At 40.6% G+C, this 13,728-nt stretch overlaps 1 protein-coding gene and 1 long non-coding RNA gene across 16 annotated transcripts in view; one reads left to right on the top strand and one right to left on the bottom strand.

The window, feature by feature from the left end:
* LOC118932530 (uncharacterized) overlaps positions 1–12,968 on the bottom strand; it is a 72,334-nt gene extending 59,366 nt beyond the window's left edge. For 2 of the 4 annotated variants that reach the window (XR_008998567.1, XR_005032819.2), the window contains exons 1-4: positions 12,284–12,968; positions 10,770–10,904; positions 9,954–10,135; positions 8,856–8,967 (exon numbers count right to left, since the gene is read on the bottom strand). This is a non-coding gene — a long non-coding RNA (uncharacterized LOC118932530). The remainder of the gene's footprint in view (positions 1–8,855; positions 8,968–9,953; positions 10,136–10,769; positions 10,905–12,283) is intronic. The other 2 variants (XR_008998568.1, XR_008998569.1) reach the window with 2 other exon arrangements.
* The window catches only part of BRAF (B-Raf proto-oncogene, serine/threonine kinase), a 148,018-nt gene continuing 146,206 nt past the window's right edge, over positions 11,917–13,728 (top strand). For 8 of the 12 annotated variants that reach the window (XM_036926106.2, XM_036926107.2, XM_036926102.2 and 5 more), the window contains exon 1: positions 11,918–12,262. In XM_036926106.2, coding sequence (XP_036782001.1) covers positions 12,128–12,262 — 135 coding nt within the window. In that variant the 5' untranslated portion in view covers positions 11,918–12,127. Of the gene's footprint in view, positions 12,263–13,728 lie in introns of all 12 variants that reach the window. The other 4 variants (XM_036926103.2, XM_057504833.1, XM_057504834.1 and 1 more) reach the window with 2 other exon arrangements.

Below are 13,728 nucleotides of genomic sequence, written 5' to 3'. Positions count from 1 at the left end.
TCCATAGCCAATCTGTTCATGTGCCAATTGTGTCAGCATCGGATACTAATGTTGATGTCCTATGACATAGGATGGCTGACATCAGCTGACCTCATCATTTTGTCTGTTTGGTTGATTAATAGCTTATCCATGGTGGATGCTCTCTGGTGAATGTTAACATTGGATTTGGAGATTTGCCTACGTTGTGCCACCTCTTAAATGTCTATTCACAAGGATATTGCCTAGATTTCCTTGTATCCAATCTGCCAGTCTTTTCCTCCTAGACCCCTGATCATTGACTATTACTCAGTTACCTGAATATATTCTTATCTTGGCCCACTTTTCCTTCCACACGAAGTGAGTAGCCAGTTGTACCACTCATTGCTCTACCTATTGGGAACAATTTCCCTGCTCACTATTGTTCATGGCCATCCCTAAATGTGAATACAATGTAGCCATGTACATACTCAGTTTTCATCATGTATCTAGCTGACACGTCTATCTGTAAGCCAAGTTTGGGCTTCTCCCTCCTCCTTTAGCTGGTTTTATAAGACCTCCTCCTACAACACAGCCACAGGTATGAGTGAGGAGAGGGTACCTGTGTGATTGCAGTGGGTGAAGCGGTCTAGGCTACCTGTTCCTTCCCTCTGGTCCTGCTCAAGCTTGATATTAAATATACCACTTCAATCTTTTCATCGACTACTGCTGGGATCATCTGACTTTATAACTTGGTAGGTATGACAAAACCCCTAATAGGCATTTCTGAACCCATGGACCCTTGGTTCCCCATGGTCAAATATTTTGTCTCTCTCAAGGCCCAGTAATAGTCCAGGAAATGTTTCTGAGAAGTGTATTATTCTTTTCTTCAGACGGCATGGCCTTACTCCAGTCACTCTACACTGTGACTCTCCCACTGGAGGTTGCTGTAAACTCCATACTGACAGATTCAAATTAAATGTGACCTTTTTGCAGATTTACCTCAAAATTCAGGTATGAGTGAGAGCTGTAGAAATGGGGAACAATCTAAATAATAATCTACATTATGCAAATCATTCTATTCAATGCTGCTTCATGGTCCTTGACCCATCTACAAGGCACTCCAAGCCCTCCTGTAAATGGGCTCTTGGCAGGCATGTCCCACCAGTCCTCCAAATACACTTACATCAAGAACACTGCTTAGATTCCAGCTGGGCCTCTGCTATAAGAGAACACAACAATTATCTAACAAAAGTGGTATAGAACTAAGCAACCAAGATTCTCAGGTGTTATAAAACCATATGAATAAAATGAGGGCATTTTAACTCAAAAGCCAGAAATCACAATGGCTTGAGTCCCTACCAGTTTGATAGCTTGAACTCAGCAGCCCATGTAAGGCAGCCTGTAATTATTTCTGGATGTCTCCAAAAAGGATACTTCCCAGGCCCAAGCAACTACACTGCCCAGTTCCAGGGGGTGTGACTGACATTGAATCCTGGATGAATTTCACTCCCTGGAGCACAACTGAGATTTACTTTGAGTAGGAAGTGAATGGTGTCCCTGGAATGGTCTAACACTGACCCTGCACTTTTCAGGTGTTCACAAACTAGTTCCCACTCAGGACCTACTGTGTTCTTCCTCTCCTGCTTCAGCTGCTCCTGACCATTGTCCTCTGCCCTCCACATGGCCTCAAAGAGAAGCAGTGATACTAATATCGAGGGCATCCTTAATGGCTCCCCACTACTCATGCCAAAGATATAGCTCTCTGATAATACTGGAGCCATTGTTTACACATTGCTGGAACAGGCTGGGTTCTGTGCAGAGTTGGGGAGAATGACCTGCTCCTTATGTTGGTGGAACTTTGTTTCCCAGGTGCTCAGTCCCAAATGTCACAAAGTCTTTCACCAAAGTGTCCCATCAACTTCTCCTCTTCATTCTTTCTGCATCTCCTACAAGCAACTCTAACACCATCTCCAACCAACAACAGTCTGCCTTAGCTGCATAAATAAGCAACTGGTTTAGCATTATCTCCCTCAATGTGTAATATATTTACATCTTTATATGCCTTCTCCAACTTCCATCCAAAAGGACAAAGAAGCATGTACCTAAATCAGGACACTTAATGTCTGTGATTACCTTAATGGTGACTGTGTGTGTGTGTGTGTGTGTGTGTGTGCGTGTATACATACATATATATGTATGTACGTATTTAGAGGAAAAAAAGATTGGGTACTTGCTTTATATCCAGACCCATACTAGAAATAAAACCCTGTAACTTTTAATTTTTAAAAGTCTTTACTGAACATATTTAATATTTCCAAACTATTTTCCCACAGAGAGTAAGTAAATAAATCACATATAAAGATGTGCAGTTAACTATATGCTGAAAACTTGACAATGAACTAAGTCTTCAAGGACAGAGAAAGGAAAACTGGTTTTAACACCTCCAATAACTTCAAGTTTCCAACATCCAGCAAGGTCAAATTACAAGGACAAGTGTCTTGAGGAAAATTATAATGGCCTTGAAGTAATTGCTCCTGTTCCACATTATTAAGAAAGCTTTAATATTGTTTATTGCTCACAAACACCTTGTAACAGGCATGCCTATTCAATGAGGGTAGTAAATAGATGCCTTCGGACTTAGTAAAATAAGCTGGTTAGGAAGTTGGGTGATCCTCACTATGGACACTTCAAATCTTAGTCATGTTAGTTCTTGAAGTAAAGAGCTTTTAAGTATCTTTATTATATCAGTTTTGCCTTCATACCTTGTTCATTTTAGCTAGAGACTTCTCTAGGCACTCTTCCACATATGGTTGGGAGTTTCAAACTTGATCTTTATATTCAAAAACTTTTAAAGGTAGAATAATATTATGAAGCTGCTATTTGCATTTATCAGTATTATGTGAATCACTAGCACTAACATTCAATTTCTGGTTGAGTCCAGCCTGGCTGCCTGCCACTACTACAGCCCTGATCTTACCAATATTCCCCTCTTATAAGTTTTAAATAGAAATTTTAATCACTTCTTCTCTTTAGTGTTTCAAAAATCTCTGGGCCTAATCCCATCCAAAACAATCCACTGCACTTATAATATGTTTGGAATGTATTAAATGACATGAAATTCAAAATTGATAAAATACTCAGTCTTCTCTTAAAGTAGCAGTGTTCTTGGCTCCTTAATTTCCTAATCATCTAACTTGTTTCATTATTTTAGCAACTAATAACCTTTCCTGGAGAGTGAACAATTGTTCTGTACAAAATTAGGGAAGATGGCAAGAAAAATTCTTATATGAGAAGTGCCAACTACAAAACCACACTAATTCTTAACAGTGTGAGAGACATGCTGATGTATATAATAAAGGAGCTGAATAATCAGGAGATTTGCCTCTCAAAGCTATTATGTTACTTTTAAATATAAAATATATAAACTGTGATCAACCTATACACCAGCAATCTAAATCAAATGCATTAAAAAATTTTTAAAATACAGGTTGTTCAGCTGTTGAAGCAGAAAGTAGGGGTGGTAGAGCTCCATTTGGGACTTATGGAGTTTGCAGTCTCTGACATATTCAGAATCAGACATCTAGTAGGTAGCTGGATACTGAATGATGAGGCCAGGGGGAGATATACAGACATTTAGAAGTCATCATTGGTAAACAAATCCAGTGCAATGGGTAAGAGGGCAAATAAAGTTCTGTGAGGAAAGAAACGGACAAAGGATGGAGCCCCGAGTTTATACTGACAATTAAATTACAATGTTGAAAGCTGACCTCAAAAAGGAAACCAAAAAAGAATTGACCTTTTATGGTGAGAACCAGGAGTGTACAGAGTCATGAAATTTAAGGCGAGAGAGATTTTTGAGAAGGAAACACCGACGTAAGTATCAAATGCAAAATGAAGAGCAACACTTCATAGTATGAGGTAGGGAAGGAGCACAGAAGTTGGTACTTGGGGGAGTAGGAAGCTAGAGGGCTCATGCCTTAAGGCCTCTGTTGTCTCTGTGATTTAAGAAGCAAATGTCTCAAAGAAAGGTTTCTATACCTCAGAAAAAAGACAAAAGCAAAACATGGCTTTGAAAATCAGCATTAGAGACATTAAACACAAAACACGGTAATAGAAGTTCTGATGTCTTTAAAAGTTGGGTACTATTAGAAATTTTCTCTTTATACAGTCTACTGTATACAAGGCTCTCTCAAAGCAATGGTAAGTGTTAAACAACAACAACAAAAAATCTGGAACTCATTATTGTTCAGATGACACAGAAGCCTAGCACAGTGCCTGGCACTCAGTAGGTATACAGTAAATATTTGTTGAATGAATGAAAAAAGGAAGAAAGGTACTATGAGATACCATAAACATATCTTAAGAAGATTCCTGACAAGTTTTGCTGCAAATGTTTATAATAATGTGATTTCCATATACACACTTAGAAAAATATAAAAACACTTAAGATATGAAAAATTCTTATTTGACACACTGAGATACATTATAGGGTGTTATGAAACCACAGCAAAAATTTTGTCTCAAGGATTCTAATGGTCTATAAATCATGACACAAAACAATTTAATTCCAATGTATCAGAAATTAAAAAGCATTATCAAACTAGATTTATCAGGAATAGATTCTAGGCAGATAATGTAATAGATGACTATTACTAACAAGATTTAATTGCCTGAAGTAAAATTCCTTTGGAAACTTATCACAGTGTTTTATTGTCATATGTATGTATTACTTTTATATAATAAAGATTTCCTACAACATCTTTTGAAATTTTCAAATGTATACAAAAATTAAAAAACAGTATAACAGATACATTGCTATATCCTTCATCTAGGTTCCCTAATTGTTAATAAATTGTCACCTTTATATCTATCTCTAGTTTTTTCTAAGTCATTTTAAAGTAAGTTGTAGACATGATATTTCAGCCCCAAACACTTCAACATTTATCTTATAAAAAATAAGGGTATTACAGAGGATTCAAGACGGTGGTATGAGAGGTGAGACAGAGAACTCCTCCCAAAACTACAAATAGTACGAAAATATAGTTAATTAACAAAACTAACCCTAAAACAGCAACATGAAAGAAGGCTGAACCAGACTGCCTAAAGCAATCTACAGATTCGATGCAATCCCTACCAAATACCAACAGCATTCTTCAATGAACTAGAGCAAATAGTGCTAAAATTCATATGGAACCACAAAAGACCCTGAATAGCCAAAGCAATCCTGAGAAGGAAGCAAAAAGTGGGGGAATTATGCTCCCAGACTTCAAGCTCTACTACAAAGCCACAGTAATCAAGACAATTTGGTACTGGCACAAGAATAGACCTACAGACCAACAGAACAGACTAGAGAGCCCACATATAAATCCAAGCATATATGGTCAATTAATATACGATAAAGGAGCCGTGGATATACAATGGGGAAATGAGAGCCTCTTCAACAGCTGGTGTTGGCAAAACTGGACAGCTACATGTAAGAGAATGAAACTGGATCATTGTCTAACCCCATACACAAAAGTAAACTCAAAATGGATCAAAGAACTGAATGTAGGTCATGAAACTATAAAACTCTTAGAAAATAACATAGGCAAAAATCTCTTGGACATAAACATGAGCAACTTCTTCATGAACATATTTCCCTGGGAAAGGGAAACAAAAGCAAAAATGAACAAGTGGGATTATATCAAACTAAAAAGCTTCTGTACTGCCAAGGACACCATCAGTAAAACAAAAAGACATCCTACAGTATGGGAGAATATATTCATAAATGACATATCTGATAAGGGCTTGATATCCAAATTATATAAAGAGCTCACACACCTCAACAAACAAAAAGCAAATAAGCCAATTAAAAAATGGGCAGAGGAGCTGAACAGACACTTCTCCAAAGAAGAACTTCAGATGGCCGACACATGAAAAGATTCTCCACATTGCTAATCATCAGAGAAATGCAAATTTAAACCACAGTGAGATATCACCTCACACCAGTAAGGATCGCCACCATCCAAAAGACAAACAACAACAAATGTTGGCAAGGATGTGGAGAAAGGGGAACCCTCCCACACTGCTGGTGGGAATGTAAATTAGTTCAACTATTGTGGAAAGCAGTATGGAGTATCTATCTCTAGTTTTTTACTACAGCTACTTCCAATTCAAGTCCAGCACCTCAGGGTTCTTCTTCAAAAAACCAAAAATAGAAATACCATTTGACCCAGGAATTCTACTCCTAGGAATTTACCCTAAGAATGCAGCAGCCCAATTTGAAAAAGACATATGCACCCCATGTTTATCGCAGCACTATTTACAATAGCCAAGAAATGGAAGCAACCCAAGTGTCCATCAGTAGATGAATGGATAAAGAAGATGTGGTGCATATACACAATGGAATATTATTCAGCCATAAGAAGAAAACAAATCCTATCATTTGCAGCAACGTGGATGGAGCTAGAGGGTATTATGCTCAGGTGGAAATACAGGTATCAAATGATTTCACTCATCTGCGGAGTATAAGAACAAAGAAAAAAAACTATAGGAACAAAACAGCAGCAGACTCATAGAACCCAAGAATAGACTAACAGTTACCAAAGGGAAAGGGACTGGGGAGGATGGGTGTGAAAGGAGGGAGAAGAGGAAAAAAAGGAGCTTTACAATTAGCAGACACAATGTCGGAGGGGGGCACGGGGAGTGCTGTACAACACAAAGAAGACAAGTAGTGATTCTATAGCATCTTACTACACTGATGGACAGTGACTGTAATGGGGTATGTTGGGGGGAATTGATGATGGGGGAGTCTAGTAAACATAATATTATCATGTAATTATAGATTAATGATACCAAAATAAAAAAAATAGTTTTAGCAAGTATTAATGATCTTGACTTGGAGTAAATGATACATTGGCAGCTGCAAAATGGTGATTTTTCTAATTCTATTATGTGTTTGCTCTGGAGTACACCAAGGTGCATCCTATGCTAGCTCAATTTATACATTTCCTGCCCCAGATCTGGACTCAGCCATTTCTCAAGGGAGCCCTCATGTCTGATAGTGAAGAATGGCATTTCAAAATCAAGAGTCAGTCACCAGGTATACTTATTACTATCCTAAGCACCTCTTTCACTGGGCAGAGCTAAGAATATATTAATCTATATCTATATCCATATCTATACCTATAAATAGTGTACATATGTGTGTATATATATATATACACATATATATACTCCATCAGTGCATATACATGTAGATTATATAAGTACTTTTAAGTATATATTTTAAGTGTATACTTACATAGTATATGTTTTTCTAATTCAATCATTCCTTCTGTATATTAAATAGCATATATTCTTTTAAACATCATATACTGTGTCTGCGAAAATTGACATGTTATTTTCTCCTAAATCCTATATTAACACAGCTACTTCCAATTCAAGTCCAGCACCACAGAGTTCTTCTTCAAATTCCCCTGTTTTGTACGTAAATAGTGAGTATTTTATTATAGGGAGTTGGTCTTATGCAAATGTGGAGCTGGTTAAACAGTCCATGTGAGGCCAGTGTTTCTAGGTCTGCTGCTGGAACCTACAATCCTCTGGGAAGATAGGAAGGAAAGATGGAGGTGAAATGGGTGAAGCGAGGAAAATATGAAATCTGTGAGGCTAAGCTGGAACCCATAAGGAGGGAGTGCAATACAAGTAAGACTGTCCTTACCTTGGGCTCTCATCACAATGCCAGTGATGGGGACCCAGGGGGAGAAGCGGGTGCCCTTCACCACAGTTAAACATGCATCCCATAGACATAGTAGCAGTTGTTGTCATTTCTGGCTTATAGAAGAGGGCCAGCAGAGAGCTCTAAGGGATACACTGCTTACTATTTGTATTTATAAATTATTTATAAATGTATTTCACAAATGCATTTCTTGCAACCTTGGTGAGGACAGTTTGCTCTGGACTCTCTCAGAGGATATATTTAAGGAGTGGTGAGTAGGTCTTACATGATGGAAGAGAATTCTGGGAAACAGTTCCAGGTTAGCTAATTTAACAGTGCAAATCCACCATAGTCTACGGTCAGAAAACTATATATTCAAAAGCTGCTTGAGTTAATCATTTTCTCTGTGGACTTACGTTATCCAATTTGACATACAATTAGGTTCATTTCGTTAGATTTTTTTTCATTTATTTATGTGTTTCATAAAGTAAAACTATATTAAACAGTATACTTGCAGAAGTCTCACTCCCACCCTACATCCTCTACCCTGTTCTTTGGGGCCACATTTCAAGAGGAACGCTGCAGAGAGTACACAGAAAGAAGAGAAAATGTTTTGAGGAAAGAACTAAAGAAAACAGAACTCCCTTAAATACTTGAAAGCAGTTATATAGAACAACAGACTTGTCCTGTGTTCCTCTAGAAGGCAAAACTCAGACCAGAATATGGATGTCATAAAGAGGAGGGTTTCAATTCAACTTCAGAAACAAAAAGGTACAATTAAATGTACTGTATTAGTGAGGTCCCCATCACTAAAATATTTAGATAGATTTGGAACCCATAGAGGAGATTCTAAGTATCTCTGAATGAGAAGGTTGTGCTGAATCAACTCTATGATTCTATTTTGTATTCACACCTAGATAAGCTTCTGAGAGTAGCCTTTTATAAAACAAGATAGGGTGTGTTATTTGTAATGATGACCTTGATTCATAAAGAAAATACTAAACTGTGATCAGCTATTCATCATTGAATGCGTTTGGAGCTGTAGACGCTTCCTAGAGGCCGTTCACTGGTTTTCCAGTAGTTGACCACATTAATGTGGGATCAGATTTGGCCTGGGCAGGTCTGGCTGATGGACAGAGCAATCCAGTGTCTATTAGAATGCAGAATTCAAGATATAATTGTCAGTTGGAAATAAACTCACCTCAGGGAAGAGAGGGTCAGGCACATCAGCAAGGTTTCTTAAGAATGTCTCAGTCATCACCTGGAGCAATGTTCTGAGTAGCACATCTTACCTAGATTTGCTTTCTGGTTTCCTGTGAATACATGAATGCCTTAGGGGGGAGGGGGATTGCAGCAACACCCAGACGAACCACTTTGACTAAAGCATCTGTAAGACTTTAGAATGCAAGATAATCTTGCTTTGATGCCCGTATAACACACCATAATACAAAAGGGAGGTGTTTCTGTTTCTATTCAGAATACACACTGGCTTCGCTTATTACAGGCTTCAGTGCCACTGTTTTGTGTGGAGGGTTTCAGCACATTAACACTCTCTGTGGCAGCATTGGGATTTGGGGGCAAGGGCCCAAGAGGAGACAGTTAGGCTGTGTCCAACAGTCAAGGACCTGCCTTTGTTTTTACATGTGGTGAGAACCTCAGAAGCTAGAGGAAGAAAGTAAGGGCTTTTTCATTAGCATACTGAGATATGTCTTGGTGATTCCCAGTAATAAAAGGGAAAGTATTCATTATTCATTATTCTAAACACAAACTGTCTGTAAATTAAACATGTCTTAGTGACTTACCCATATCCAGTAAAATAAACAAGTGGTGCTGTGTGACTTCAGAGGCTAAGTCGTAAAATGCAGTACAGTTTTCAACTTGCTTATGGGAGCACTAGTATTTGGAGCCCTCTACCACATTTTAAGAGGTCTGACTACTCCGACTATTCCATGCAATGAGGAGGCTCAGGCTACATGAGGAAAGTATGTTTAGGTATTCTAGCTGACTGCCCCAGCTGAGGTCCCTGCTCCAGCCATGAGACCTATAATGAAATATGCCTCCAGATGATTCCAGACCCCACCCAGTGAGACATCTCCAGGCACTGAGTATTCTCAGCTGAGGTTGCGGAAATCATGAAGCACAAATAAGCCATCTCTGCTATGCGTTGTTAGAATTCTGTTTGAGGGGTAACTATATTTTGTAATGTGGATCCTCACAATGATAATTAGGTAGATTGTTAGCGTTATCACCACTCTCATTTCATAGATTAAAACAAGAACAAACAGGGATTTGAGCTTACCTGCTTTGAGATTATAGAGCCAAGATGTGGCATGCTGACATTAAAATCCTGGTCTTTGGACTACAAAGTTTAGGGTTTCTTTGTATTTTCCCCATCTGGAGCCTGTGGGACTTCAAAAGGTCTCAGGAAATCAAATAAGAGATATCCAGAATTTGAAGACAAGCTCAGAAAATGTTGAATGACTGTAAGCAAACAAGAATCAATATTTAAAAGGATGAGATCAGCCATCCTGTGGAGAAATAACTACGTAAAATATAATTTACAGATTGTTGCTGATAAAGAAGGCTATAATTTAAAATGGAACCAATGGAAAAAATCTTAGGACATTAACTGTTATGAGGAAATGTTATAATGATAGAATATTTTTAGAGGTTGATCTTTAAAAAATGAAATGATTGTTAGAGAATAAAAAAACATTGTTGTGTTTCTGATGAAATCAAGGGGATAAGGTGCCATGACTGGCTAATGGCGCTATTTTAGTCTGCTTAGAAGTATGTTCTTATAGTAAAGAAGTATATACACTATACTGTAGAAGTCTACCACAGAAGAATCCTTTAAAGATGTATAGTATATAATATAGACTAATATACTTGATGACATTATCCTTTATGAAACTTCATTTACTCTACTTTTGCCACACTCCCTACTGATTTAACTTAGTTCCTTAGGGAGATTTTCCTACTTGGAAGAGAAGGTACAATGAAGCTAACAAAGCATATCACGTTCGTTCCCTCGACAGGTCATATTTCATATTTTTCAATGTAGAGGAATATTAGTAATCTGATTAATCGGGTAGCCTCACATGTAATTCCTTACCTTGAGAATAAGGATCAGCCCTCTGCTCCTGGTGACTCTATCAATACGCAGACACCCTGCTTCAGAAGTTGGTAGGACAGCTTTCTATCTCTTGAATCATGGTGAATACAACAAGGAGGTCACTGGTGGGTCTGCCTTCACAAGAAGTACAAAAATGCGGGGTCCACTCAAAGTTTCTCATGACTTGATGATTAGGTTACTTTGGTGATTAACTGCACACCAGTAGGTGCCCACAATAACTTGCATTATGTTTCTCCTATTTCTCTCTTATTTTTTCACCAAATATTCTCCTTTCCTTTTCAGCAAATGAATTTTTAATAATGAATTGGGCTTCTTTAATTCCAATCTGTAATTGGGCCTCTCAAAGGGAATTTACTCTCCTCTCAATTGTTTTCATGAACATTTCACACAGAGAATGCCTAGGAATATTGTTTATGAAAGGCAGAAAAGCATTTGAAATATTTTGACTGGTTTTCTTGAAAATAAAAATGATTCAAGTTTTGATGCTTCAGCTATCTAGAATGCTCTGTGCCTTGTGTAGGCCTTAGCACACGTTAAGGGCTCTACTGTTACTTGTTAAATGAATGAATCTGGAAAACGGAAAACACTAAAGTTTTATTCCTGAACGATGAAAAAGAAAAAGCTTTTAGACTTCCAGTTAGATGCACTTTAACAGGCCAAATCCTTTAATGAAAAGGATACAAGCATCATTCGTAGTTGTTACTAACAAATCTAGCTATTGCTAAATACATTTTCATCAAATTCTGCTTGGACGTTTTCAAGTCTTATTTTATGACAGAGAGACATTCGTTGTAATGGAAATAACACAAGTAATACGGGCTTCCCCCTCTCTCTCCCTCCAGGATTTCAACTTCTCGAACGCCACCCCTGCTCTTTCCAGTAAGTCGCATATTTCGGAACAGGTTCAGGACGCAGAAAAGAAAAAGGTAGGAAACCGGAGTCATGGTAACCGCGGAGCGGAGGAAACCGTCGAGCGTGAGGGTAGGCAGGAGGGGAAGGAACCCGCCCTTGACTACGGCGCGAAGGCGCTCCTAGGATTACGTCACGCACCACGGGTGACGTCACGACCATGACACGCGGGTACGCCGTTGCCGCGGCGACTTCTAGTCGTCTCCGCCCCCTCGCCCCCACCCCGGCGTGGCGTCCTTCCCCCAGTCCCCTCAGGCTTGCCTGCGCTCGGGGCCGCGGGCCGGCTCCTGAGGCGGCCCAGGCGCCCTCCCGCCGCCGGCGCCGCCCGGGCCGAGCTGCCCCTCCGCCCCCGTCTCCGCCCGCCCTCCGCCTCCCTTCCCCCTCCCCGCCCCGCAGCGGTCGCTCGGGCCCCGGCTCTCGGTTATAAGATGGCGGCGCTGAGCGGCGGCGGCGGCGGCGGTGGCGCGGAGCAGGGCCAGGCTCTGTTCAACGGGGACATGGAGCCCGAGCCCGGCGCCGGCGCCGCGGCCTCTTCGGGCGCGGACCCTGCCATTCCCGAGGAGGTGAGTCCCGGCGCACCCTACCCGCCTCGCTTCTCCGCGCGTGGCTGGCTGGTGTTTGTTTGGGCGAAAGAGGCGGCGGTGGGGGCCCGAGTGCCCTCAGCCGCCTTCTCCTGTGGGCTCCGCACGGTGGGAGATGGGCGTCCCCTCTCCTCCCTCCCCGTCACGCCGCTCCGCGCTGCGTGAGCACACACCGTGGCCCGGGGGCTTTGCCCGGCCCGCACCCCTGCTCGGAGGGTCCGCGCGACTGCGGTTGAGCAGGAGGCTCTCAGTAGGGGGCGAGATTCGGGGCTGCCCGAGAAGGTCACGGCCGGCTGAAGGTAGCCCGCCTTGCATCTCTTAGGTACCTGTTTTCATTATTTTGGGTGGGGGGCGGGGAAGGGTGGCGGCGGCCTCCTGGTGGAAGACGTGGGTTAGTACATCCAACGCGCGGCCGGTACCCCAGGCCGAGGTACTGTCGTGTGTAATTATGCTCGGCCAAGGGGATGTTGGGGCGCATCATTCCCTCTCCGTTCTGCCTGGCCCCCTTTTCTGGCCCCTGCCTTCTCTTCCACTTTTCCACTTGTTTGGGGAGTTCTCTTCACCCGTTTTACCCAGCAGAGAGTTTTGATTTAGTCTTGACTTTTTCAACCCTAAATCCCACTTCTTTCCGCTCTTTTCGTCCCGGTTTCAGGCCCCGGGTTCTTAAGGTTTGTTGGTGATCTGTCGGTGACGGGTAAACTGGCGATCCATTCCCATCTGCTGCCATGCTCATTGGCCAGTTGTCGGACCTGCCTGCCTACTAGCTTTCGTCTCTACTTACGATCATTTTTGTACTCCTCTTGAGGCCTTCAGCATCATTCGGTCGCTGTCTAACATCGTTATATGTTTATCTTTACAAATCCTTGTGGACGCTTTGGAGCTACTTAACTTTCCGAATCCTGAAGCTGTCACGATTCCATCAGGTTTCACTTGCGCTTCTAGCACTTAACGACTAGTCTTCCATTGTGTAGTCACACACCTCTGTATTTTTTTTCCTACCCATTTTCTTTTTTTTATAGAATAATTGATTTGTTTCTGTTGTCCTCCTTTTTGTCCTACTTTTTTTCTTTCACATTTTCTTCTTCAGTTCTTGCTTCTCTCGGCCTGTTTTTGCGTTATTCACCCTCTTATTACCTTGTCAGATTATTGTGTTTACGTCTAGTTCTTTAAGTAAAATTATCACATTTAATACTTGATATTATATTACATCAAACAATATGCTTTATTATACTTTACAAATAATTGGATAATTATAGTAAAATTGTTCTTTTTAATTGGTGATTAGATAATGGGAGTTAGTCCATTGACTTTGCTCAAGTTCTCTTTCCTTCCTACCACTTTTTGTTTCCCAATCCTCATAACGTCTTACTCTTTATTTTGTTTGTGGAATCCCTTTTTCCTGCTTCCTTATCTTTGGAATTTGATCCGATATACGATTTACTTGTTCT

The sequence above is a fragment of the Manis pentadactyla genome, chromosome 7, assembly GCF_030020395.1.
Source record: "Manis pentadactyla isolate mManPen7 chromosome 7, mManPen7.hap1, whole genome shotgun sequence".
NCBI lineage: Eukaryota > Metazoa > Chordata > Mammalia > Pholidota > Manidae > Manis > Manis pentadactyla.
Note: the sequence above shows the minus strand (reverse complement) of the source record. Positions and strands in the feature narration are given on the sequence as shown.